This window comes from Cinclus cinclus, chromosome 18, assembly GCF_963662255.1.
Source record: "Cinclus cinclus chromosome 18, bCinCin1.1, whole genome shotgun sequence".
NCBI lineage: Eukaryota > Metazoa > Chordata > Aves > Passeriformes > Cinclidae > Cinclus > Cinclus cinclus.
Genome location: NC_085063.1, coordinates 7,463,029 through 7,489,789, shown reverse-complemented (window position 1 = coordinate 7,489,789; position 26,761 = coordinate 7,463,029). Strand labels below are relative to the sequence as shown.

General features: G+C 46.1%; 2 protein-coding genes across 6 annotated transcripts; both read right to left on the bottom strand.

Moving 5' to 3' along the window:
* Positions 1-4,830: 4,830 nt before the first annotated feature.
* Positions 4,831-10,256, bottom strand: SLC35C2 (solute carrier family 35 member C2). 2 transcript variants are annotated; one of them, XM_062505090.1, is made up of 9 exons: positions 10,140-10,256; positions 9,913-10,063; positions 8,204-8,267; positions 7,908-7,980; positions 7,583-7,751; positions 7,219-7,302; positions 6,714-6,889; positions 5,882-6,011; positions 4,831-5,737 (listed from the first exon to the last, which is right to left on the bottom strand). In XM_062505090.1, the coding sequence occupies exons 1-9, from the start codon at positions 10,254-10,256 to the stop codon at positions 5,616-5,618; spliced, it is 1,086 nt and encodes a 361-aa protein (XP_062361074.1). In that variant the 3' UTR covers positions 4,831-5,615. The 2 variants fall into 2 exon arrangements, with proteins under 2 accessions (XP_062361074.1, XP_062361075.1); XM_062505091.1 differs by lacking the exons at positions 9,913-10,063; positions 10,140-10,256 and adding an exon at positions 8,835-9,844.
* A 255-nt stretch (positions 10,257-10,511) lies between these two features.
* Positions 10,512-26,014, bottom strand: ELMO2 (engulfment and cell motility 2). Of its 4 annotated transcripts, XM_062504865.1 has the most exons (21): positions 25,773-26,014; positions 25,598-25,638; positions 25,017-25,089; positions 24,628-24,678; positions 23,478-23,659; positions 22,594-22,693; positions 22,247-22,398; positions 19,491-19,569; positions 18,852-18,887; positions 15,961-16,011; positions 15,515-15,637; positions 14,750-14,884; positions 14,219-14,323; positions 14,031-14,139; positions 13,277-13,413; positions 12,795-12,958; positions 12,600-12,712; positions 12,185-12,292; positions 11,774-11,856; positions 11,372-11,449; positions 10,512-10,865 (listed from the first exon to the last, which is right to left on the bottom strand). In XM_062504865.1, exons 1-21 carry the CDS (start codon positions 25,848-25,850, stop codon positions 10,665-10,667), a joined length of 2,199 nt encoding a protein of 732 aa, XP_062360849.1. In that variant the 5' UTR covers positions 25,851-26,014; the 3' UTR covers positions 10,512-10,664. The 4 variants fall into 4 exon arrangements, 3 of the variants coding, with proteins under 3 accessions (XP_062360849.1, XP_062360846.1, XP_062360847.1); XM_062504862.1 differs by lacking the exon at positions 18,852-18,887 and having other exon boundaries at positions 11,372-11,445; positions 11,770-11,856; XM_062504863.1 differs by lacking the exon at positions 18,852-18,887.
* Between the last annotated feature and the right edge of the window lie 747 nt (positions 26,015-26,761).

The following is a 26,761-nucleotide window of genomic DNA, read 5'->3' as shown; positions in this document are numbered from 1 at the left end:
GAACTGATGAGCCCAGGACTCCCAGTCTTGCTGATGCCTCCCTGACATCCCACCCAGCAGCTCCCTTCCAGACATGATAAAACTCCCACCAAGGGGTAGGAACGAAGCCTGAATGTTCTGACTTAGCCTCTCCAAACCCCTCCTTTAACCCCAGTTCTGAGCTGAACAGTTCTGCTGGGAAGGGGAGCCCCAGACTGCTGTTGTCTCACAAGCTGATGAGGCCCCTGGTGCTGAGCCTGCAGGAGGGAGCCCTGACTGTAGTTAGGGCTCTCCCACCACTCCACATGGCTCCAGCACCTGCTACAACTGTCCATTCATCAACCACTAAACAAATGGAAATTTAAGGGCTCATGGCTCTATAACACAGAAAACAATTCCCTGTGCGTTTTTACGGCGCTGTAATTTATTGGATCAGAAATGATGAATGGCAGCAGGAGGGGGCAGGGCCCAGCACACAGGGGTGTGCTGATGCATTGGAAACCAAATTCCAACGTGTAGCTGACGGCAGGGAATGGGGAAGCCCCCAGGATTGCTGCTGCATGGGGCTGGGGGAACACCATCTACAAAGACTAATTTCCTCCCACACCTCACAACCCCACCATTCAGTGCAGGATTTGCAGTAGAGGCTGCTGTAAGAAACATCCACATGAGGAAGAACAGAGCTGAGCTCTGTGCTCCTGAGAGGCACAGCCTCGCCTTCTAGGCAGCCTTTGCTGGCAGCTTTGCAGATTCAAGGCACAAGCAAGAAACAGAAAAAAGCTTCATCCCTGGGGAAAGAGGAGCACCTGCTGGAAAACCAGAGGGTAAACGTGAGCACTACAGCTCCTCCCCGTTGTAATCTCCCAGCTCTGGAGTTTGAGCTGCATTCAGCAGTAATTGAAACCAGGCTCTTTCACACAGGTGCCAGTTGCTGCCTGTTAATGCAAGGAGCACTGATAGATACAGCAATTACACAGCTCTGCAAGGCTGGAGAGTACAAAATGAGATGGAAGGGCTATTTATGCCCCTGTAGGTGCTCTAGGACAGCTCTCTGTCCCAGCAAACCTCTTGCAGTGTAAGTCTGGGCAGGTTCTTGTCCTTTAGCTGTACACCTGCATCTTCACCTGAGTGAGCAGCATACTCTTGCCACAAAGAAGGGAACAATATCATGGGGTGCCTTAGGTAAAGAACTGTCAGCAGGTCGAGGGAGGTGATTCCTGCCTTTCTGCAGCACTGGTGAGGCCACACTTGGAGTGCTGTGCACAGAGCTGGGCTCAGCACTGTAAGACACATGGACATGCTGGAGTCCACCAAAGGGCCATGAAGATTGTGAAGGGCTTGGGAGCCCCTCACATCTGGGGGAAGGATGACAGAGCTGGGACTGCTCAGCCTGAAGAAGCCTTAAGGGGAAACTTATCAATGTCAATAAATACCTAATGGGAGGGTGGAAAGAGGACAGAGCCAGGCTCTGTTCAGTGGTGTCAGACAGATGCAATGGGCACAAACTGAAACAGGAGGTTCCCCCTTTTTCAGGTCCAAATTTTTCCCCTGAGGGTGACTGAACACTGGCACAGGGTGCTCAGAAAGGTTGTGGAGTCCCCATCCTTGGAGATACTCAAAGTCATCTGGACACATTCCTGGGCAGCAGCTCTAGGTGGCTCTGCTTGAGCAAAGGCTTGGGCAAGATGACCTCCAATGTCCCTTCCAACCTGAAGCATGTTGTGATGGTGATCTCCAACCATTCATATTGTTTTCTGCCATTTCTACACTTCTCTTGCCCAGCTGCCTTTCCCTCTCCTCTCTGTTCAAAGCCTCCCCCATTCTTTGCCTTCCTGGGGGTGATGCCTTCCTGGCAGTGAGGAAGGGGGATGATGCAGGTGTACCGTGGCAATAATGGCAAGAGGACAATGGAAAGTGCAGTTCCCAGAAAACTCCTGCAGAGATCCAAGGCTGTGAGCATCAAAATCTGCATACCCCAGCAATGAGAAAAACCAAGAGAGCTTCAGTGTAGCAGCAGGGGTATCAGAGTCAGAGGTAATTATTTACCACTGCAGAGACTGTAGATGAATGTGAGCCCTTTAAAGCCCCAGGCTGGCAGTAACCACCATTTCTCCCATCTACACCCTGAGCTCCCCCTTCCCCACCCCACAAGTCACCAAACACAAACCATGTAATTAATACAACAGAGATGTTCAGCTAAAATGAGAAATGAAGCACATCTTGAGGCAGCTCCACTGCTGGCACCAGGCTCCACGTTGCTGCTCTGCCTTGCTACTCCTGTGTGTTTTGGAGACAGGCTTGCTTCCTCACAGTAAGCCCAGTGGTGTCACATACCTTGTTTGCTGGGCAGAGGACCAGAGGAGTGCAGGGGGGTCTGCAGGGACACTTTCTCCTTGCCCTCAGGATGTTTACAGTATTGAAATTTTAGCAGGAAGCCAAGCATCTGTTCTTCAAATAAAGAGGTCTCCCAGGGGGATATGTAGAGAGGCAGAATCATCACACATGTAAACACCTGGTCTTACAGGCAGGAACAGAGTTTGCGGAAGGAGTGCAGCACTTCTGAGACTCATTCAGCTTCCCTTCCGCTGCTTAATTAGTTCAAACATCATCAATATTCAATGGCAGCCCTCCCTTGCCAGGGTGGCTGTGTTGGTGTGGGCTGGCACAGACAGAGGAGGCCTGGGCAGCACAGACACAGCCCTGAGCCCTCCCCAGCCAAAGGGCTCGTCCTCCTGTGCTGTTGCAGCACAGGTGTGTCCCTGGCACTGCACCGCTCCAGAGCTCTTCCAGGACATTCAGCCTTCACACACTTCCTTTGAGAAAAGGGGCAGAACCAAACTGTGCCACACAATGTTTGTCTGTACTGAAAAATACTTCCCCTGTCTCCTAAAGTGGCCCCTGGCTTGGGCCTCTCAGAAAATGGGCTGCACAAGCAGTGAGCTGCACCTCTCCTCTCAGCCAGCCACAGGGACTGTGGCACAGCCACTGTGGCACCAGGAGCCCCGAAAGGCAGCAGACAAGGCCCTGTGCCTGCACACACAGCTGGGTGTTCCCAGGGTTTCCCATCCCGAGCCCACTGCATCAGTCCAAGCCTCAAACACCGGGAGGCTTTGAGTACCTCTGGCCAAGGCACTGCAAAGCCATCCGGGGCTATTTCCAGAGGCAAACAGGATCTACTGGTACTCCCAGCTTCCACTACCATCCTTTCCAAACTTCCATTCTCCCTCCTCAGCAGACTCCAATTTCCAATCTTAATTCTTCATGCCTACAGTCTGTATTTCAACACTCACTACAGGATTGTGCATTCTCATTTATTTTGTGCCATTTCTGCAGCACTCCTGTCTCCCCTCTCTCTTCCAGGTCCTTCATCTTTCTGTCTTTTTCCATTTCCAGCATTTTTTTAATGCACAGTAGGACTTTTTCCTTATATGAGAGTGTGGGCAAAGGTTCTTTCTCCTTTTATTAAATATTAGTGCCCATTCAAGCAAGAAGGAGAGTGTTCAACTGATTTAACACTGCTGCACTGCCCTATACCAGCACAGTCCCACCCCCACCCTCCCAAGCTTGCCCACAACTCTGCCATCTTCCTGGAGCTCCAAGACAGAGCTGGAGTTCTAGGGCATCACTTCTGTCTTAAAAAGGAAACAAGGCTTGAAGCAACAGGCTACGTGGTTCTACAGGTCACAAGCACAATTGGATTTCATCTTCCAGCACCATATCTGGTGCAAATTCTTGCTTGAGAATGAAATTGCCTTTACCTTGGATTTACAGGGACATGACATCTCAGTCTGGGAGTTACATAGCAGAATTCCCAAGGTTCAGTTGCAGGAGAGTGGAAATTGAAGTGCAGGAGCAGCTGTGATACTGTTGAACACAGTCCATGGGCAGAAAGTGCCACTGCCCCCACATCAAGTGCAGAGTATCTGGGGCTTGGAGCTCACAGCTATTGGCAGGGGAAACAGGGTGATTACTGCTGGAAGCATCACAAGTCCCAGTTATTGGAAAATACAGCTAGGACCTAGCTCCAGACATTCTACTTGATGCACAAAATCCCTTGGTCTGCCAGCCTGGTGTGAATGTGCTGGTTCAGTAGCTTTACATGAGGAAGCTGCACCACCTGCTGTCTGCTATGAAGCCAGTTACCAGAACGTGATCAAAGATGATCACTAATAACGAAAGTTTTCTTGAGAACCAGTTTTTTGCAGGACACGCTCTTGATTAAAATCATCAGACTTCACATCTGAAAACTAAGAAGCAAGATCAACAGAGGGACCATTTAGTCAAAATGGCTCAGGCTCAAACAGAATATGAGAAGTTCACTTTAATATCCAGCTCCTGCTAGGAGAAAAATTGTATTGTTATCCCTTTGGGAAACTCTGTCAAGTTGTTTCCACTCCAAAAAGTACAAAAGCCAGCACTGAACAAAAATTTGAAAGCTGTGGAAATTCTGCCATGCAAAAAAACCAGCCACACGCCCAACACCACTTGAGGTTTAGCAGCAATGAAAATGACATCTTAAATCCTGCTATTTCCCCTTCCCCTGCAGCACTACCTGATCCAGTCAATTGGGGCAAAAAGATAAGATTCTTACAAAAAAAGCCACAATACGAAAAGTCTTAGGATATGGTGCATTAAGGCAGAGCAGTCAGTAAGTTGTCTTGGCTGACATAAATATGAGAGGCTGCAGAACACTTCCCTAATTCTAGAGATCAGTGAGAGCTGGTCCAGTGTTTTGTGTGCCAGGCCTTGTGGGCATGCAGTAGCAAGGTCAGTGGAGGACTAAAAGGAAAGTAATTGAGAAGACAAATGACCTCTGCTTGATGAAGCATAGGTACAAAATGTACAGACAAAAGCAAATCAGAAAACAAGTTTATTTAAAAAAAAAACAATCCCCCCCCTCAAAACCCCACACACTTTTTCTGATTAGATTATTGCTCAAGTTAGATCTCCTGTGACACTGCTCATTCTCCTCTTGGCCTGTAGCACCAGAAGTACTCTTGCATCCCTGTCTTTCCTCCAACCAACATCATCTGGAAATGTTCATCATTTTCAATTGGTCCCAAATACCAGCATTTAATTCTCTCCTTACTATGCACACATAACATGGAGGTCCCCAGGCACAAAAGGTCCTTCTCACTGGGACAACTCTAGGGATTTATTCACTCCTGTGATCCCACCAGGATGGGAGTTCCTAATTTGCAGAAATGTGAAAAAAAAAAAAGGGAAGGTGTATCTACCTTGTCCTTTGAAGCCAAAACCTAAACAGCAGTAAAATCATCCCTGAACCACTTAGCCTGCAGTCCAGACATGTCCATGCTCATTCTACAGCTCATGGTCTACCCTCTCAGTAAACAGCCTTCAGGATCCCCTAATGGACTTTTTACAGCTTTTCCCTGTCTCACCTCTCCATTCTACATCCACTGAACCAGGGCTTGTCTTCCAAGTTCCTGTGAAAGGGATATTGCCTGTTTCTTGTGCAGCATCTACAGATCCATCCTGTAGCAGAACAGCAGAATTCTCTCACCAGGCCCTGGCTCTACTTTGGGTGGTCACAGAGACTTTTGGACCTTCCTCCAGGATAGCTGTCAGGCAGGTTTGGTAAGAACAGAGCAGGTGGCTTTGTGCTTCATGTTCAGTCAGTGCTGTTGTGGGGTTTCAACAACCTCTTCCTCTTCCTCACCATGCTCAGGGTGGCGCAGCAGCAGCTCCAGGTCAGGGTCAGAGCTGGTCTCTTTGTGTGGCTCCAGTGCTTTGTCACCTGCATGCCGACAGCTTGTTTAGTGACAAACTTGCTGGAGTTCCCACCAAACCCAGAGCTGTCAAGGAGCTGGAACCAGACCCAGCTCCTAGTAAAGCAATGAGAAAGCCCACACAGAAAGATAAAATTATTTAAAACAATCACCTTTGGAATTCATGGCTTTGAGAACAACATGAAGGGAGATTCCCAACAGGCAGACAGCAAAGCCCAGCCAGTTCAAGAGGCTGAGGCGGTCTCCCAGTAAATGTGTGGCGAGGAATAAAATGCAGATTTCCTGTGGAAACAAAAAACCATGACAAGTGGCAGGGCAGGACCTGAGGAGATATGCATGAGACATTTTACAGCTGAAGCCTAGATCAAGATATCAGGCTGCTAAATTTCTATCAGCGCATTCTTTCATGCGCACAGAGCTCTAAAAACAGATTCTAGAAACAAACAACCTGTCAAACTGGGATGTGGGATTTTAAGTCATCTGACTGAACAGCTCAGTTACAGAGGAATCTTGTAACTTCTGCATCAGAGAGATTTCATATATCACACTTCAGCTCAAAAGTATATGTGCTGGACTCCTCTGGGGAGGGGAGGATGTGCCAAACTAGGTTACAGAGATAGCTCAAACCAGTGGTTTGGTCATATGCAGGCCTGATGCAAGAGCTTGCCCTTCTTACCCCTCCTCTTTTCCACACCATGTGCCACTCATGAGGTCAATGTGTTTTAGTCTATCCCACATTCCAACAAACTTTGACCATTAATGGAATTTTTTATAGAACAGCCACTAGTCTCTGGGCCCTTTGCTGTCAGGAACCAAGAGACTTCACTGCAGAGACTGCAAGGCAAAGCATCAAGCTCCGGTGCAAGGAGAACAAAATTAACAAGCAACACTTTATAAGGATCTAAGCAAGCTCCCAACACATAAAGCCCAATAGGTATGACTCAGTACTTGCCTTCTAGTATTAGCACAGGAACCATGCCTTACCTTAAAAATGCCAGCAATGGAAAGGGTGAGGCTAGATGTTCTGGAAACCAAGAGGAACTCAGAAAAGCCTAGACCAAAGGCAAGAATTCCACCCAAGAACAGCTTCCCTACCAGAGAGAACAGCATTCCTGCTTCATGGAAACGGAAGAGCTTCTCTGATATGGATAAAGGCAGGCCTAGGAACAAGACAATGAGCAGCAGAATACCATTCCCAGCTCCCAGGATTCCCCTTAGTAAGATTGATGGGGTGGGCTGCTCACATTCCAGTATCAGGAGGATGTGGAGCCAGTTCTTCACAGCCCTTACTCCCACAAGTGTGGCAGGCTACTACTTCTATGCCCTCTTTAATGTCCTGCCAGCATAAGATAAATCCAGGTCTCTAACTACTTTGCAGAGGTCATAGCTGTTCACTTATCTAAGTGAATTATCTCGAACAACAAACTGCTCAGCAATCTCCCAACCACTCTGCAAAGCTATCCCTGCTTTCTCTAATTAACTCACGCACCCTCAAACACCACAAAGAGTGGGAAGAGCCCCAGGAACATGAGCGGCTGCAGGTGAAACATGATGTCAATGGGATTCTGGAGCCCTGAAAGAGGAGAATCAATAACAGAGCAGGCAGCAACAAGCCAGGGAATAACACCAGAGCCTTTATTAGCACCATTCCTAGACATATACCTTATTTGTGATGCCCACACCTGTGCTGCTGCAGACACCAAGCCACCTTCATTACCCACCAACAGATATCCCGTGCCCAAGGTTTCAAACACCCTCAGTGAGATGTTTTGTTTCTGCAGCAAGGGTTATCACCTCTCCTTACTCCCCTCCCTGTTACCAGCACCACCACCCCCTCCTAACACCCCACATACCCAGTTCAGCCTTCTGCATCAGTATCTGTGTGAGAGTCCAGCGAATGCCCCCCAGGAAAGAGGCACAGAGCACCAGCACAAACCCCTGTGCGTTGAACTGTGTGGACTTGTAGGTGAACATGAAGAGTCCCCCAGCAATGAGCAGAACCACCAGCAGCAATGTCACCCTCTGCAGGAGAGCAAACACAACAGAGACAGGCACCTCCTTCCTTTCAGATTCATCCCCATAATTGCACCATTCATCTGCTTACATGTATCTTGTACATGCGCTGCCTATTTTCCTGGGTCTGACCTCCCTCCCTAAAGCATTGAGTGGGACCCTTACCATTTCCTCCAGCTTGAAGAGCAGTGAAAAAAGCAGGATGAAGAGAATGGCAGAGGATTTGGTCATTGTGTAGCTGTAAGGACCAAAATACACTGTCAGACTCCTTCAATGTAATTCTTCCCATCAAAGTCCTATTAGGAACTGTCACTCATTTCTACCTCATTGTTACCAGCAAGCTATCAAAGACCCTGCATGCTGACCCCACTAACCAAACACCTGCTCAAGAAACAGACCCCGGCAAAGCACTTTCCAAACCCCACTAGAGGCTCCCAAGGGAACACGGTGTTTCTACTCACAGGGAGACAGTGACATAGAGGAAGCTCCAGTTACTCAGCCCAATATCCAAGGAAGTTGACAGAGCTAAAGAATCAATGAAAAAGTCTTGAAGTTAACTGTCTTCCATGACATCAAACAAACCCACCACAAAACCCTGCTTCACAGCCACAAACATAGGTAGCAGAGCAGACCCAGGGGAAAAATAAGACTTCCTCAAGTTAGTTCTTCAGAACCAACATAACTCAGATATTCTCAGCTCTTCATGTTTCTGTCCTGCTCCTGGTGACTCAGGTCGGGCTCAGCATTGCACTCAACATGCATTACAAAAAAGCCAGAAATAACTCTTGCCCTCTTTGCGACTGAAAGTGATTGCAGATTTGCATAAGGTCTTTCTTGAATGTGTCAGAGCATGATAACTTGTAAGTCTGAGGGCCACCCCAAGAAGTCTGAAGAAGCAACAATTATCTGCAAACAGCCTTAACCCTGGCGCAGCTTTTGGTACAGTCTATTCCCTCCTCTAAGTAAGTTTCCTACCACAGGAAACAGTGTTACTGATCCAAGGAGGCCATGCTGAAAGGTAAAATTGCTGCAGATGTGAAGAAAGCTTTTTTTCAAAAAACCAAGGGGCATGCTATGTAAGTTACTGCAAACCTTGCCAGAGATCATAGACCAGATGCTTTTCTGTGGGAGCCAATACAACACACAGCCAAAGAACTGCAGAAGTAGTTATAGTTCTGTGCTCCAAGTAGGAGCTTCACGCCTTGGTCTCAGGTAGTTCTGTGTGCCATGAATGATGAATTCTCTACCAAGCTCCACCCTGAGAAAGATGCAACACATGGCTTGATACCAGTGTTAAAGAGAAAACGTTACTTGCAGAGACTTGTCAAGGCGCTGCAGAAGGTTCTCGTCATTTGTTCTCGTGTGCCAGAGGCTCCTTCAGAAAGACTCGTTCTGTGTGGCCTCTCCCTATTCTCGTACATCTTTGTAATATGCAATGAAGGCTGAAGCTTCAAGTAACATCTACACCTGTCCTACACCTGGTAGGGAAACACAGGGGTCGGAGCGATGGCAGGACCCCACAGCTCACCCTGTTCCAGGGGATTGGCCCTGACCACGCCAGGCACACAAACAGCTCTGGAAGTGGCCAGAGGGCCATGGGCACCCCCAAGCAGCCTTGCAGTCTGTGAGAGAGAGAATGTGCCGAGTTGGAAGGGACCCACCAGGATCATTGAGTCCAACTCTACACAGGACACCCCAAGAATCCCACACTGTGCCTGAGAGCAGTGTCCAAATTCTTCTTGAACTCAGTCAGTCTTGGTGCCATGACCACTGCCCTGGGGAGCCTGTTCTAGAGCTCAATCACCCTCTGGGTGAAAACCTTTTTCTAATATGCAACCTGAACCTCCAGATTCAGCTCCGTGTTTTCTCGGATCCTGCCACTGGTTACAAGAATGAAGAGATCAGTAACTGTCCCTCTGCTTTCTCTCGTGAGGATGTTGAAGAACACAATGAGGTCTCCCCTCAACCTCCACATCTCCATGCTGAAGACACCAAGCGACCTCAGCCGCCGCTCCTAAGGCTTCCCCTCCACTCCCATCACCATCCTCGTGGCTCTCCTTCGGATGCTCTCCAACACCTTAATGTTTTTTCTTAAATTGTTGTGCCCCAAGCCTGTGGCCCGCTCCCGCTCCGCCGCCCCGGTCCCGTCCCCTCCCGTGCCCGGCCGTACCTGCGGGGGCGGCCCGGCGGAGGCAGTCGGCCCAGGACAGCGCTGCCCGCGGCCGCCCGGAGCGCCAGCGCGCCAGGGCACGGGCGAGCGCCGCGAGAGAGAAGATGAGCAGCAGGTGCAGCAGCGTGACCAGCAGCGGGAACGGGAAGCTCTGCGGGACCGACAGCCGCTGTCACCGCCGCCGCCCTCCCGCCGCCGCCACCCCGCACCGCCCCGCCACCCCGCACCTTCATCAGCCACTTGTTGTAGAAGGTGATGCCGATGGAGAAGCCGTAGTAGAGCAGCACCAGCGGCGCCGCCAGCGCCGCCCGCCCCAGGGCCGCGCCGCCCGCCCCCGCCGCCATGCGCCCGGCACCGCGCCGGGGAGCCAGGAGCAGGAGGGACCGGGCCCGAGACCGGGACCGGGGCGATGCCGGTGACCGTCACGGCAGGGCAGGGCAGGGCGGGACCGCGATGCCGAGCGGGCCGTAGCGGCGGGGGAAGCGAGGCCGCCGGTGACGTTGCCCGGCGGGGCGGGGGAACGAGCGACGGCGGCGGAGCGGGGCGGGCGCGCAGCGGTGACGCTCCGCGCGGGGCGGAAAGAGGCGGAGGCGGCGGCGGCGAGGAGCGCTACTGGTTATTATTGGAACCGATACAAAAGGCGGGCGGCGCCGGGGCCCCCCGCCCCGGGCCCGCGGCACGGCAGCAAGCGGCGGCCCCGGCCGCACGGCCCGAGCGGGCTCGGTGCGGGCGCCGGCGGCAGCGCGGGGCCCTCAGCCGTAGTGGTACACGAAGTCATAGCTGCTCGGCTCCTTGGGGATCGGCGGCGGCGCTTCGGGGATCTGGATGTTCTCCAAGTCCAGGAGCCTCAGCTTCATTTCCATGCTCAGCAGCGTGTCCAGGTCACTCTTGGTCAGCTCGCTGGACATGTCCTTCCCCAAGAGAGCGTTAAGCCCATCAATCCAGATACAGTACTGTGGAAAAGAAAGGGTAATTCACGACTCCAGGCAGAAATGAAACCTTATGTCGAATCTTCCCCTCCATGAACTTCAAGACAGGAAACACTGGAGGGAGTTAATATGTAGGGAAAAAAATCCCACCCCCAACCCTAAAACAGTGTTCGCAGAGATTTCCAATGGAAGTCACAAGCCTAGAGGAAAATGTGAGGCCATGGTTGTAGCAGAACAAGAGTTTCTACTGTGGCACAACTGAAAAAAGTAAACCTATTCTAGGCATCATAGGAAGAAAAAAAGTAGCAGTCCAAAAGAGGTGAAATTAGTGTGGGTTTTTTTTTTTCTTTTTAAACGAAAAAGATAACTAAGGGAAAAAAGAGAAAGCTCATACCAAGTATCACCAACATATTCTAGGAATGAACCTGGTGAGAGAGAGCCTGCTCAAGTCTAATGGGAAGCAACTGATCCTTCTTAATCTCTGAAGTTAATTGCTATATATTCTACTGCTTAACCACTATGTTTCTTACCTCATATTTATTAGGTGCAATGAAGTTCAAGGTCTCATCAGGATCATACAATATGGAGAAGGCCAATTCTAACACTTCCTAAATGGAAAAGAATCTTTCACTCACCAGCTGAACAAAACATTACAGCACCTTCTGCCTGCCACCCCAAGAGAGCTGCCTTGCTACAGCTCAGTCCAGCCACTTTCCCATACTGGTATTGAGAGCAGTTCTGAAGAGACTACAGCACGATCATGCTTACAGCTCCTTGCAGTCACCAAGGAACACTAGGAAAGGGCTAAGACAGGAGATGGGGTTTGTACACAACACACCTGCAGTGGGGGAGATCATTCACTCCTGTTACTCACTTTCAGACCTAAACAGTACAGCATTAGATATTAATGACAGTGAAAAGGGAGCACTTGCCTTATTCTGTTTCAGTGCACTTTTCTCCTTCATGTGTGGACAATCCTTCCCTGTGACAACGGCTTTGATGTCTGCAACTGGAACTAACAGTGAAAAAGTAAAACTCCCAAACAAGCAATCCTAACCAGGGAAAGACAGAACTTTGTTTTGTCTTTGCAACTGAACACCGTTTGTTTTTTCAGCTCGTTAGTGCAGTTTTCCAAAACGTAAGTCACAGAAAAGTCACCAGTAAGACATCCCTGCAGCTGGCTTTTAAAAAAGATCAAGTAATTCCAAGATTTGAAGAATTTGGGCAAGGACCAAAAGTTATTATCCCCTTAGTCCAGGCTTCAGCCTTGGGTCTTTCATTTTATCCATCAGCCTCCAGACAGCAGAGCACAGAAGAGTGCACAGCCTGTAATCAGGACTTACTTTTTTCTTGTAAAGATTCAAAGGTCACTTCCCCCTGGGCATTATCTTCCAGATCTCCATAGTGCAGCACCTTGTGATTCAGAGCCAGGCGACAATACCAGAATCTTTCTGGAAGACACACCAAGTAGAGTAAGCTGAGTAAGATCATTCACAAAAGGTCTCACAATCACTATGTTACAGCCTCTCCACCCAACCCATCTGGTCGCCCAGTTCTTCAGCACAGCTTCTTATTCATGAGGGGATGGCTGTATTCTTAGAAATGCACATCTGTGCCATCCCAAACTACTGGCTGATAAGGACAGCCCAAGTAACCAGCTTTCCTTTCTGGCAACATGCCTGCTAACAGATTAATTAATTAGATCTTATTTGCTACAGTTCTTGACATGAAAAAATACAGCAGACACTGTCACCTTACCTTGTCTTCTGCGATTTCCAATTTTTCTAAAGCTACTTCCCTCACAAAGCCTGTTCAGGCGCTGTTGCTTTATCAGTTCCAAGATCTCAGGTTGGATTTTCTCTCTCAGCTCCCTGGCAATCAAATATAGAAGAGTAAGCAGAAAATAGAGATAATTGCAAGGATAGAAGGCAACTGTTTTTGTTAGGCACGTACACAATAGGTGGAGACTGGAAGTCATCTTGGCTCATTCTCTCAGACTGGCGTAGCCGCAGAATCTCTGAATAGCTCAGGCTGCGCAGTTTGCTCTTGAACTGGTCCAAGGAGTTTGGTTTAGAGGGGAGAGCCCTTGTGATCTGTTCCCTAACAACCTGCATAACCTAAAGTGGTGGGACAGGAAGAAAAACAAGTCACGTTCTTGTTGGCAGCAGAATATCAGGGCACAGCTCAGTGGCAGCAAAGAACTGACATGGGATAGGAGGCGAGGAGTATCAGCCTACTAGTGATTTTGAAGATCCAGAAGAACCAAGAAGGACCTCAGGGCATTCCAAATAAAAGTTGAGTCATCCTCCCTTACAGCCCATACCAGTGCCCTGTTACATCTTCTGCACCCTACTCTTTAACCAAATGCACAGGCTGATTGAACATGTGCTGATCTGTGAAAGATTTTACAAAAAATATCTCTTCTCCACCCTGACCTTATTAAAATCTTCTGCTGTCGCCCTCATTTCTTTCCAGGTCTTGTTCAACAGCTGGATACAGATGGCAAACAGTTCCTCAAATGCACGGTCATGGGTGAAAAACATGGGGTGATAGTCATTCCTGCCTTCATTGGCTTCAGAAAGAAAAAAACCACAACCATGTGAGCATATTGGACAAAAGGTGCTGGGATTAACTAAAGTGACAGACAACTGATGGTCTGCAACAGTACTTACTCCAAGAGATTAATACTGCGAGTCATTCCACAGACAGTTTGTTGACAACAGCAACTGTCCCCACACTTTGCCATGCAAACCCCTGTGACTCATGCCCTTTTCATCCTGGTCCCCCCAAATAATTGCTTGCAGTGTTTCCCACCTCCCTCTGGTGGAATTTCTAACAGTGATTAATTTTCTCAGAATGCTGTTTTTAAACTGTCAGAGCTAAGAAATTTTTTTCCAAGTTCATGATGGTTTCAAGACTATTTGTTATACAGCATCCTCCTGAAGCTCTGGGAAGTTGAAGCCTTCTGTTTGTATCAGTTTTTCAGGAGAACCAGAGTGCACACACCAAAATTTCTTACTTTATTTTGATAGTGGTATTATCACTTGGACATCAACAGTGCTAACTCCAAGCTTGCCCTGTCCTTACATGGCAGAAATACATGAGATCAAGGTACAAATGCTTTTGAGTATTAGTTCCTAGAAGCATCAGCCCAGCAGCCTGTAAAGCTGGGTAATAAATGGTACTTACGGAGTTCCCCAACTTGCAGGATCTCACAAAGCATCCTGGTGAGCTCAATGGCACTGCGCCCGAAGGGACACTCATGTTTATCTTCTCGACTGCTGTTCTCCAGAACAATCTACAAGAACAGCATGCCACAAGCATTAAGAAGAGCTGCTGAGGTGTTGGCATCTGTAAAAATCAGCAGTTTCACATACCCTGATATAGGTATCCTGATGAAATTTAGCCAAGTAAAGCATGTTGTCCAATGCCAGCATCCCAGGAGGAGTCTGTGTAAAATCCATGGCTGGATTGATGTGATTCTGTGTAAAGTGTGCAGAAAGAATCCAAACAAATTAGCTCAAAGGAATTGTGTGAGTACCTTTTCTGAGTGAATTTTAACCCATCTGTCCATCAAGCACTCCCTCACGTCTATCCAAGACGGAACCCTGAACACTTGCTGGCCATGCTATCTGAACTTTCTAGACAAGAGGATGATTGCAAGTTCTTCATACCGCAGGTGCATATTGTGAGGAAATACCTCCAGAGAATGCCTAATGAACCCTTGCATTCAACCCATCAGCAAGTTCATAACAATCTTCCCCAGGAGTGTGAGTAAAACCGAATCTCTAAACTCAGATACCAAAGTAAGTTAAAGGAAACAGCTATTTCTGTTCATTTTTTTTCCCCACAGCTCCTATGGAGATTGCTTAGATTGCCTTCACAAGGTTTACAGTCTAGATGCATACAGTGAATCCCAGCATCTTGTAGTCCTTGGTGTACATGGCTTTGCGTTTCTCTGTTCCGCTGCCAGGGATGGTGTTGCTGTCAGACTCTGCATCAAATGCAATTCTTCTCAACTCAAATATGATGTCTCTCTGTGCCTGAAGGACAGAAGGCAAGGAAATGATGACATGATCAATCACTACAGCAGTATTTTCACATAATGCACAGTCCTGCATCTCTCTCCAGAGCTCACACAATGAACAGAGAGATGCCAAAGGTCATTAACACTATGCAGAAAGAGGCAATCCATTTCTAAATGGCAAGTTTCAGTACAGTAGGTAATGCAAAGTATTTGTTTGCATTTTTCTTTAACTGCAAGTTTAGTTATAGGCAATTTCTAGGCATTCAGGCAATGCTATGGCATTTCTCCTTAAAAACTGCAATAGAACTGAGTAACAGACACCTTAAAAATGCCCAGTTTTCCTCCTATACCACAAGCAAATGTATAAAATGATGTGCCCTCCATAGAGGTAATCAGTTTGACAGCTGGCATCACACTGGTCAAGAAAGGAGTATATGACTATATGATATATAAGCCCACTTACATCTTGAGTCCCACGGAATGCAGTAGGATGGTCATGAGCATACCCTAATCTCAAAGTTTACAATGTGAAGAGTGAGTTTGAAACTTTATGTACCATCTGTAAATTCTATAGCACTAGAGAGCTCAGGAATAAGGCTCCTTGTACATCCTATTCTATCAGATCTTACTTGGCTCTAATAGTCACCTGATCATTGGGATCCATCTTGGTCATCATTCTCTCTTCCAGGAGATTAAAGGTCAGGACCTGCAGGACGTAGAGCTGATGTGCCATTTCTGTTTTAATGGGGCGGTTTCCTCTGATCACATGCTGCAAAAATAAAGGAGAGGGTAGAAATTAAGAGAATGCAAATAAAAGCTGAGGCATTAGCCCTAGGCATATGCCAGACTGCATGTACATCTCTCTATATGAAGACTCAGTTGTTTAACCTCCATATTCCACCAGAAGCATAATTATAATGCTCTATAAGAGCAGAAAGCAGCATCCTGGTAACTCCCTTTTGAACAAGTTTTACCTTTGAAAGAGTCACTTTTCTGAAAGTGCCCTGAGGGCAGCAGAATTTACACTATGCACAAGTGAAACCTCCATTGAGAGGACATTAGGAAGCACTTTGTTATTCCAGACATACTTACATTTAGGATTATAGACCTCAGGTGCTTCTGGGCAAATGCATTAGCCATTTCCTGTTGTGGAGTTTAAAGATGAAATAACATGAGTGAAATATAAACGAAAAGCCCACATTGTGCAGAAAGGAGAAAATGGAAGAAGCCTATGAGTTGGAGATAGCACTGGCACACAACAAAGTGCTTTTTTACAGACTGTCAATTTAGCACAGCATCTCACCACAACTCATAGATGGCTCCCCTACAGAACATCACTAGTGTGGAGAAAGCCACTAGCAGAGTCAAAGCACAGAAGTAAATTTAGCATAACATTGGACATCAAATGGTACTTCACTATTAGGAAATATGGCAGCAGGGAGAATATTGTGTGTTGCCCAGGAAAAATCTGCCTACAAGAGCTTCCTCCAATTAGCATTTCACAGCTTCTTATACCAAGGTTAACACCCAAGATACCAAGAGCTATGGGATGCAGGTTTCAGATCTCCTGCCTCTCAAAACCTCTCCCTCTGAAATTTATTTCCTTTGTCCAGTTCCTAAAGAGATGCTCAGAAGTCAGTTTGAGGACAATTTGCAGAAGCATTTCTATTTACAAAAATACAGGCTAATAATTTTCATGCTTAGAGGAAAGCTTCCAGTTTCCCTCTTGACTGCATGGCTTCTTTCTCTAGATGAGGAGGGTTTCCCAGACATCAAATCATGATGACAAACAATGACAGCAGATGCAAGATGTCTTCAGTTCCAGCAACAATTACACATGCATCTGCAAAAACCTAACCTGTGCTTTCCTTGTGAATTGTGAAGATGCACTTTCTAACATACCAGTGATGTCATTACCTTGCTAGGAGAATGGCACAAGTGCTAATGTCAAGGTGAATATCATGAGCTTGCTGCTATGAGCAAAATCTTTTGGGTAAGAAGAATCTGTTTGGTATTTTATTATCTGGAAGAAGTCCAAAAGAACTGACAGTCTGAGATCTCTTCACATTCCTGTGCAGTGCAGATTGAGAACTGGAAGCAGATGTGGAGTCTCAGACAATTGCACTCAATCAGCTGCACATTCTGAGCAATCCAAGACTTTCCAACTGCTCATATCAACTCTTGACAGAGTAAGAAGTCTGGTAAAATATGTGCATTAACCTTGCTCAGAGTCCCTATTATCACTTTTGATGCAGACAGAAACCTCCTGAACCAAGACAGTGACTGACAGCCAAGCCATAATGTCTGCAAGTTCATGGTACAACCAAAGTGAGTCAGTGCTTGAGTGGAAGGTTCTAATGAGCACCTAGATGAAGCAGGAGGTGCTTTCAGAGAGAACACACTGCCCTCCGAGTCATTATTTTCTACTACTATTTGTGAGGTGTAGTACTGAGAATTGGACAAAGCTCTGTTGTTAGGATTGGTCATGCATGGGACACAAAGAATCCTTTTTCTGAAGGAACTAATTTGTACATGGGATGGAGTTAACAAGGGACTGAAGCAGATAAAAAGTGGGAAGAACAAAGACAATGAAACAATTGTAAACAGCATAGAAAGAAGCATGAGCACACACACAGTCTAACCACTGCTAAGGGATCTATGCTCTGCTGGGTGTCCCACTTTGCTGCTTGATGGTCACAGGAACACAGAATGATTTATGCTGAAAGGGATGTCTTGAGATCACCTAGTCCAACTCCACTGGTTCAAGAAACATCAGACAGATCTGGGTGCCCAGGACTTTGTCTAGCCAGGTTTGTAACATCTCCACTCATGGAGACTCCATAATCTCTCTGGGTAATGTGTTCCAGTGTTTGACCACTCTCATATTTATGTTGTATGGGTGTCCAAGTGTTCTCATGGAATTTCCTGGGTTTTTATGGGCACCCACTGCCTCTTGTCCTGTCAGTAAGCACAAGTGAGAGGAGTCAGGGTCCCTCTTTTTTAATCTCTTCCGTCAGATATTTAAACACATAGGACCTCCTTGAACCTTCTCTGCTTAAGGCTGAGCAATCACAAATCTCTCAGGCTCTCTTTATATGGAAGATACTCCAAGTTCCTTAGTCAAGTTCATGGCCCTTTGTGGTCATTTGGATTGTATTCAAGGGAGGTGGAAAAAGAGTGAAAAATCCCTTGGAATTTTGTTTGCTATGAAGGTGACTATCTTTGCTGAATTACCAACAGATGAGTATGATTTGTCTTATATTCATATATAAACATATCCATTAATTTTAGAAATAATGTAACATTTATTGAGATGGCAGTTTCCACTCTGAAGGCACTGCATCCTTGAAAAAAGTGGAACATTCTCTGTGCCATGAGAAAACAAAAAACCCCAAAAAATTACAGAAGGTTCCAAATCAACCTATTAACAAGAATTCTGATTCCCCTGAAGTTAGCACAGGGTCAAAAACATTCTTACACTACAATTACCATAAGGGAGAAATCACAAATTAGGCAGAATTTATGCTCTAGCTCCCAGTCAGCATCAAGTTTCATGACTGCTCTTCACAGACAAACAGCTCTATCTTTAGAAGGATACAGCTGGAAATGAAACTGTCATTAACACAAGTGAGATTAGGGGTATAAACTCATGCTGCAGTAAGTTTAAGGAGATTCAGGTTGCTAAAGGACTTGGTCCAGATTTACAATTAGTTCACCTGGTCAGTCTTGCAGTATCAGTTTCCTTTTATGACCATCTGCATGACCTTGTGTGCACAGTAAGCCATTCAGGGTTTCTCCTGCTACTGATTCTTCCCTCCAGAGTCTGAGTGCATTCCCAGGAGTCCTCCCGCCCTTCTCCCTAGGTTCATCCACTCTCTGAGGCTGTGGGCATCATCCCTGGGATACAAGGAGGCACAGCTAGAGAAAAGCTAACATGCCTACAGGTCCCCTACATGACCAGCCCCCAGGCTTGAGTTACTTACAGTGATGGGCAGGTCTAGTGGGTTAAGCAGCTTGTCCTGCTGGCAGAAAGCAAAAAAAAGGCACAAAGAGAAGCAGACAGGATTTAGCTTGGAGTCCAGGAATAAGGCACAAACAGGGCACTAGAGAAGAAAGGCTTAACACAGCAAAGCTACACAATACACACATATGCATGTCTTGCAGGTAGCTGAGATCCTGGGAGCTTCCTCTGAGCAGGGCAGTGTTTCATTTCTCACGTTTGTCAGCAGGAATATCCCTCTGTGACTTAAGAAAGGTCCCTTTTTGGGGGAGAGGGAGGTGGGGTGTTATTTTATTAAGTACATACAGCCCCAAGGAGTTTACCCAGCCTACCTCTCCCATACACAACTAACTAAAAAAAAAACTTCCCATGCTGTCTGGAGTATTACTTTGTCTCTGAAGGTCTTTCAGAATCCTTTCTGAACATCCTAAATAGAGATGTGTGCTCCAGGACACATTATTAATGGGATGGTACTTTTTCTCCTCTGTTGCCATACTGAAACAGCCACTTAAGTTCTTGGCAAGGTCTGAGGTCTACCTTGCCCAGACAATACGATTTCTGAGGCATAAACAGCCAGGCAGCAACCATCACTCAGGTTTAAAGTCAAAAAGCAAGAACAAACCTGTCTCTTGTCCTCAGGTGCCTTCAGAAAGAGGGCATTGATCAAGGCAATGGCATATGTCTGAATCTCTTGGTTTGAGCTGCAGAAACAAGAAAGGGAGGCTTGTTAAGGCAACAGGCAGTACACAATACTACAGCTTGCTGCTTTACTTGCACCATGAGAACAGATTACAACTGTCTTGCATTTTAAACAGACAAGCAGGACTCATGTAACCTATGCTTATGACGTCCAACTCTTCAAAGGGCTTGCAAAAACCTGACAGAAATTTCTGATTGATAGGTCCATTATCCAGGAGACAGAGGAGACTGCAACCCAGCACCACCACAGTTTGTTTCCAATGCTGAAACTATCTTTGTAAAACCTGCTTATGGTATAGTCTGCTACATGGATACAGCTTGAAACTTGTATGGAGCAAATTATTTTTCTCCCCTGTGCCAATGGAAGCCATCAAAAGCAAATGGAAGTAAGGGGACAGAATGTTTCATTGAAGAACTCGTTCAGTAAAGGGTGCTTAGCCCCTTCCCTGGTCACACACACAGGATGTGGTTAAACTTGTCACGTTCAAAACAGCACAAAATTAAGCTTCTAAATGCCACTGATATTCTTCTGTCCTCCTCCTGATATTCTATAAAATGCAGGTTTGTTTCCTGCACTATTCTAACTCTGCATGGGGAGTAGACCTTGGCTGACAAGCCACTCTATCCCTCCCCTCCTCAGCAGGGTAAAGCAGGGGAGAACACAGGATGGGAAACATTCAATATAAAGGCAGCTTAATAAATCATAAGCAAAGTTTGGGCATGGAAGCAAAGGAAAACAAAAGATTTATTCTCTACTTCCCATTAGCAGGTGATGTCCAGCCACTTCCTGGGAAGCAGGGCTTCAGCACAGACAGCAGCTGGTTTGGAAGACAAATGTCATAGTAGCAAATGACCCTCATCCCTCCTTTCTCTTAGCTTTTAGTGCTGAGCAGATGTCATATGGTCAGTTTGGGTCAGCTGCCCTGGCAGTGTCCCCTCCCAAGACCTTGTCCAGCCCCAAGGGTAGTGGATGAAGGGAGGAAACACTGGAGAGACAGTTCTGCTGCTGGAGCACTGCTCAGCAGCAGCCAAAACACTGGGTTCTTTATCAACACCTTTTCAGTTCTCAGTGCACAGCACAGCACTGTGAGGGTTGCCCTGGGGAAGTGAACTCCATCTCAGACAGACCCAGTGCACTCTTGCATCAAATTCTTCTGATGAACCAAGCCCAGTGTATCACCTCAGTGAATTTGTGTGAGTAAATATATTTTTAAAAATATGTTTATTTATTTCACTATACTTGTAGAAATAAAGGATCTTTTTCTAGAAGATCTAAAGCCAGTACTACTTTTAGCTTAAATACCTATTTTCCTCACTTTGACATATCTCTGGATAATAACCATATTCTTTCTTCTATTGCTCCCTTCCACATCTTTTCATTTTGGTCAATCTGCTGTACTTCAAACATGCAAATCTCCATGCACCATCCTAGGTTCTCCTTGGGCCTCTGAGCTGCAGACGTCTCTGAAGTCTATCATTCACTTTTGCTCTCCTTTTCAGGGTTTGTTGCTCTTTTCATCACACTGCTTGTCTTTTGACAAAGCAGAACAAATTTTTAAGTTAGTTTCTCCTCTTCTAACTCCTCTCGTTTAGACTTGTTTCCATGGTCATGTTCTCCCAGAGGATATCCTCTTTTATGAGCTGTTCCCTCCTGACAGTCTTGCCAAGAAAACCACCAGCAAATCCTGACTCACCCTCCGCCTCCCTTTCCAAAATATTCCCTGCATGGATGCTTTCTTAAGTGACCATTTGTGTTCTGGAAGCACTTAAGCACACAAGTTAATGTCTTGAACAAAGATCGTTTGCTTAAAAAACCTGCCCAACTGTGTTCAGTGTTAGAACCAAATCTGTGTTTGACTGAACCAGAGATTATAAAGCTGAAAGAACATATACTCTTTGCAGAACAAAGCTGCTGAAGTGGTCAGGAGAACTTGTTCAGCTATTCCATTAATATATAAACATTCCAAGCACACACTGACATTGATGCACTATAATTTGGTTAAACTACTGTTCACTGATTAAAGAGTATCAATCACACTCACAAATAGTGCTTTTCCACACATTCAGAATGAAAAGGCTTGAGAAAAAAAACCCAATCTACTCAAAGCTCTAACAACTACATGCTGCTTTTTTATAATGAAGAGTAGAACTGACCTAGACAAACAGCCCTAAGAGACAGATAATAATTTGCCAGTTTGTTTGGAAAGAGAGGAAGAAGATGAAGGGAATTTTTAATCCCTTCAAGCAAGAAAAGCAATTGTTTTCTTCTTTAGTATCCAAGACAAAACCCAGAAGATGATAAGCTCTTAGATTCTAGTGGAAACAATTTAAAGAGGGGTAAAGTGACAGCTGGATGCAAAACCTTTGGGAAGTTGTTCTAGTGAAATGCAGGTTTGGTCCTAGCACTGAACACACTTGGACAGTTATTCTAAGCTAATATACTCGTTCTACACTCACGTGCCCAAGTGCTTCCAGAACACAGAACATATTTTTCTAGGTTCTCACTTAAAAAAAAAAAAAAATCCATTAGAAATCCTGAAGTCCAAGTAAGTTGTCATATTGGTAATACTTAAAAAAAAATACAATCTTTAAGTGTTCCAAATGTAGGAGCACGTATTTTTAAATAAACAAGTAGTCATAAACTGGTATAAATGACACTATTGCTGGGTGGACACTCACACTTGCAGGTGGGAAATGAGCTGCCCCACAGTGATCTCCTCTGCAATCTTCTGGTACAGAGTCTGGCTGTTGAGCACCATGCTCTCCAGGATGGCCAGGGAGCGCTGCAGGATGGACACATCCACCATGGGCTGACTCACATAGCCTGCAATCTGCAAACACATGAACCAGCAGGTCAGCAGGTGCCCAGCCAGGAGAGCTGGTGGTGAGTGAGGCAGGGCTCAGAAAGGTGGGCACACTGTGCTCTCAGACAGCACTCAGCTTCTTGGAGTCTTTTGCTCTTCCTGGAAGATGCATTAAAGCATAGAAAGAAATAATATCCACTCACCCCCTCCACCCAAACTCACCTGTTTGATGAAGGTTATTGAGACCATGTCCCAGGAGACAATACCGTGGTCCATGAGCTCCAAAAAGGCAGTCAGGGTGAAAGCCAACATCTCACTATAACTGAGAAATTGAAGAATTTAGTTACAAGAGATCTGCTGGCAAGAAAAAAAGCCTGATCAAGCTGGATAAGAGAAAAATATCACCACGTTCTCCTAATAACAGTCTGGCACCTGGGGGAGCAATAAAGTGTATGCATTTATGCAGGTAATTTTACTGTTTTGTAGAAAGATATTTCATTTTTCCTGGTTACAAGCACAAATTAAAATTAGCAGCAGTAAGTCCCTAGTCCTGCCACCAGAGACTCACAACCACCTGAATCACTACTTGGCTAATCAAAGGAGCAAACATGTTTTCACATCAGAAAAAAAAAACCTAAGGAAAGTTAATTGTCCTCTAAATATTGGGACCTGACTTGAAATAAAATGAAGGCACAGCATGAATTGTGAAAATTTAATATATAACCACAAGATAGAAAGAACAAAGAGACTGATTGCAAAAAATGCCAAAAACATAATAGTTCTAATATATAAGAAGAGCTATAAATGTTATTACAGTAAGTTATCAAGACTTTAAAAGTACTTTGAATGAAATATAACAACTGCAACAGAAAATCCAAGTGAATTATTTGCATCATAGTTCACTGTGAATGTGCTTGAGGAAACTTCCAGAGCAAATCATGATTGTCTCCTCTTCTGCCTCATGACGTTTAGCAAATGATCAGAAAGACTTTGTCTCCACAGATCAGCATTTGCTGTAAGATTAGTTGCCAAATGCCACTTCAGCAAGCAAAATTAGCCCCTTATTCAAGGTCTTCTCCCAGGGTCCTGAAATAAAGGAAACTTACTGGGATAGAAGCTTGGTCCCACTCTCCACAAGCCGTGTCAGCACTGTAATCCCTTCCATGTTGATGAACTCTGTGGCAAAGGTGACGTCTGCTGAAAGTTTGGCCAGTTCCTTCATGGCATCCAGCCGGGCTTCCATGCTGTGAGACTGGATCTTCTCCATCAGCTGGCGAGCTACCCTGGACTGGCAGGAAAGAGGGATGGTGCCAGTTACAGAGCAGTCACCTGCAGTCTGAGTCCTGCCAGCATCAGCATTCTGTCAGAAGCCCATGGGTGGGCAGGGAGAACAGATCCAGAGTAGAGATACCAGCAAAGTCACATTCAGTAGGTGCAGTCAGCAAGACTGCAGACAGACAGACTAAAAAAGGCTTCTCTCAGCAACAGTTACAGTCAAGCAGGAGGAGAATAAAATGCTCTTTTGCATGTTAGGCCAAATGCCTGCTTTTCTCCTTGCTGAGGTGAGTGGAGGTAGGTATAAAAACATGGAGTAACACCATTAAAGAAATACAATACTGATAAAAAGTGTCAGATTCAAAGAGAAGCATGATCTCATTTTGTGTATCCACAAGACATTCTGTAAGGTTTCTCAGACACAGATCACTGATATCCTCTTAATTCCCTTTTGCTCAAGTACCTTCTCCCAGTTCTGCTCACTCTCAGCTCTATGCCAAGACACTTGCACAAAAAATGTTAAAGAATTTAAATAAAAATAATGCTGTAAAATATGACTTTTGAGGGCACAATAGCAAGAATGTAGCACAAACAACATCCTCTTCATCAAATTTGTCTTGATTTTAATTTTTTGCATTCAGTCACTGGAACTGTTGCTTTTTAACTGACCATGCTAAGTGCACTCATATGGAGAATGCATTTGTCAGGTGTTTCACAGCATCCTAATCTAGGAAATGCATTAAAACTGTAGACTGGATTTATTGACAGGAAATCCTACAAAACAGCAGAGCGTCCAAAGAAAGACACACACCACAGCCAGGATGGAAAACAAAGAGTGTGTGCCTCACTGTATGGAGGGGCCCACAACAAAGATAACCCCCCTGCAATTTGGGGAGAAGGAGAAAGAAAAGCCAAGAGTTAAGAAACAGCCCGTAACCCATGGAGAGTTACTGAGAAAGAGGGAGGAGAGGAAGCATTTACCGGGGAGACTGCCAGCTGTAGGATAGTTCCATTCTTGATGTCACAGCGAGTCTGAAAGAAAACCCAAACTTAAAAACTGTAGAAAAGTGGCAGGGAAAGAACCCAGCTGGATCTACAGTACACATCTGTATGCACAAGTAAAGGGGCTCCTATTCCACACAACCCTACTGAGGGTACTGAACTCAAGTGCCCAAGTCCCCACACCTACAGGCATGCAAAGGGAGAAGCGCAGAGCTCCTCAGCTGAATGGCACCATTTGAGCCTGAATCTCTCTGAGAGCAGAGATGCTGCTTCTCAAGGATCAGCGCCAGTATTGTTCCATGACTCTAGTCCAAGACATTCTGGACTCTCACTCAGGGTATCAGCAAACTGCTGCCTCTCATACTGACCTGCTCTGTGATGTACAGCTGAGGACCATCAGCATAACGCAGTGTGTAGTACTCAGGGTTTGGCAATGACCACCTGGCAGAGGAAGAAGAAGGATACATTAAGTAAGTGTCTTTGTCCTCTTTCTTCTGGCTGTCAATTAGGAAATGGAGTTTGATCCCAGGAAGTTGCAAAAGAACTTTCAAGCAAAGCTTTGGCAGGGGAAATTAGATGTCCTGAAGAGGAGAGAAAACTCTTCTTGAGGACAATGTGGGACTTCAGCCTAGTCTAAATCAGCTCTGTGGAACACCTGAACAGGCCTACACTTCAACAACAGCAGGATGGGCCAACCCTCAGAGAAAAACTGACCCTAGGACATACAAACGCACATACTTAAAACTGGAATAAAAACAGAAGGGCCCATTTCCCAGGAGATCCTTTTCTTCACAATTTAAACCCCAGCCCATTCCATGGCCAAAACCAGCAGCGGGCTGCAAGGACTGTGCTAGCAGCACATTAACAAGCAGCAGACTTCCACAGCAACCCAGCAAGATTTGTCAGCAGGACAGACTTTCTCCACAAGGATTCCCAGAGAACTACTCACCCATCACAGACCTCCTTGATGATGGATGCAAGAGGCCTTTTCTAGAACAGAAAGAGAGTCCTCAGTAGCTGTGTTCCTCTCAACTAGAAAGGAATACTGCCCATTTCTATGCTTCCCACATTCCAGTATCAACAATGGGGTGCCTTTCCTCCCCCATCTGGTTACCAGGCCTCACCTGATCTATTTCCAGCAGCTGGGCATTGGCACCTGGCCATTCAACAGCCACTTTCACAATGTCTGAAGGTGGTGGCATTGCTCCAGACTCCTCCAAGTGCCTTTACAGCAGCACACACCTTCACACCTGTTAAGAGAAAGGATAGTGAGCATCCTCTCTGAAAACTATTTCATTTGCTACACTGGATCTAACACCAAGCTTTGAAACACGTAAGCTCAGCCTTATGGTTTCCTGAGCCTGACAGGGACAAAGCACCCAGTCTTAGCAGAGGATCAAGGCCTCACACAAACAGCATGTTGTGAAATTGCATGCCCAGCTTCATCACCTGAGAAATGCTTCTGAGAGCCTGTTGGGGCACTCACAAGGAAGGTGACTGCAAAGGGTGAGGGTGATCAGCAAAGCCCCATCTGCCACCCACTGCCTGTACTGGCAGCTCAGCCTGCAGGACTGCTAAAGCATCAGCTCCCTAGGCTCAGCTGCTGTCTGCAGTGAGAGCAGGAACAGACTGTCCAGGTACCCTCCCTCCCACGGGCTGGTGTTTATTCATGCCCCATCCAAATTTCTTAGATAACTTGATCCACTAAGGATACTCAAACAGGTTCTTAGGCAAAGCAGCAGCAGCTAGCTTTATCATATTCCCTTCCTGTAAAATCATAAATCCAAAACACAAGCTGACATCAGAGAAAATAAGGTAACTCAGCATTTGCTCTGGAAGTCTACCTTTCATTCCTTTATCTGCCTTTCAGAGCATAAACTCAGGGTTTGGTCCCAGTCAGTTGTCACACACAGTGGTTTGTGCCCAAAAAATTGGATGTGACCTCCTGCACTCCTATGACAGCCAGACTTGGTCCACTCTCCCAGCCCCCACCACCTGGGAAGTATCTGGCAAGCCACATTCAGAATTTCATTATATTCTGGAAAGCCTGCCCCAATTCACACAGATGGCTACAAGTCAGTACTCCTGGCCTTCTTTTTCTGTTTGAGCACCA

Excerpts from the sequence above, each read along its gene's own strand:
- SLC35C2 (XM_062505090.1), bottom strand. The coding sequence starts at position 10,256 with ATGGCGGCGGGGGCGGGCGGCGCGGCCCTGGGGCGGGCGGCGCTGGCG. Across the intron at positions 7,981-8,203 it reads CTCTATGTCACTGTCTCCCT|CTACACAATGACCAAATCCT; the intron begins GTGAGTAGAAAC and ends TGGTCCTTACAG. Across the intron at positions 6,012-6,713 it reads CCATTGCTGGCATTTTTAAG|GAAATCTGCATTTTATTCCT; the intron begins GTAAGGCATGGT and ends TTGTTTCCACAG.
- ELMO2 (XM_062504865.1), bottom strand. The coding sequence starts at position 25,850 with ATGCCACCACCTTCAGACATTGTGAAAGTGGCTGTTGAATGGCCAGGT. Across the intron at positions 22,694-23,477 it reads GGGACCAAGCTTCTATCCCA|TTATAGTGAGATGTTGGCTT; the intron begins GTAAGTTTCCTT and ends TCAATTTCTCAG. Across the intron at positions 11,450-11,773 it reads GTGCACTGAAACAGAATAAG|GAAGTGTTAGAATTGGCCTT; the intron begins GCAAGTGCTCCC and ends TTTTCCATTTAG.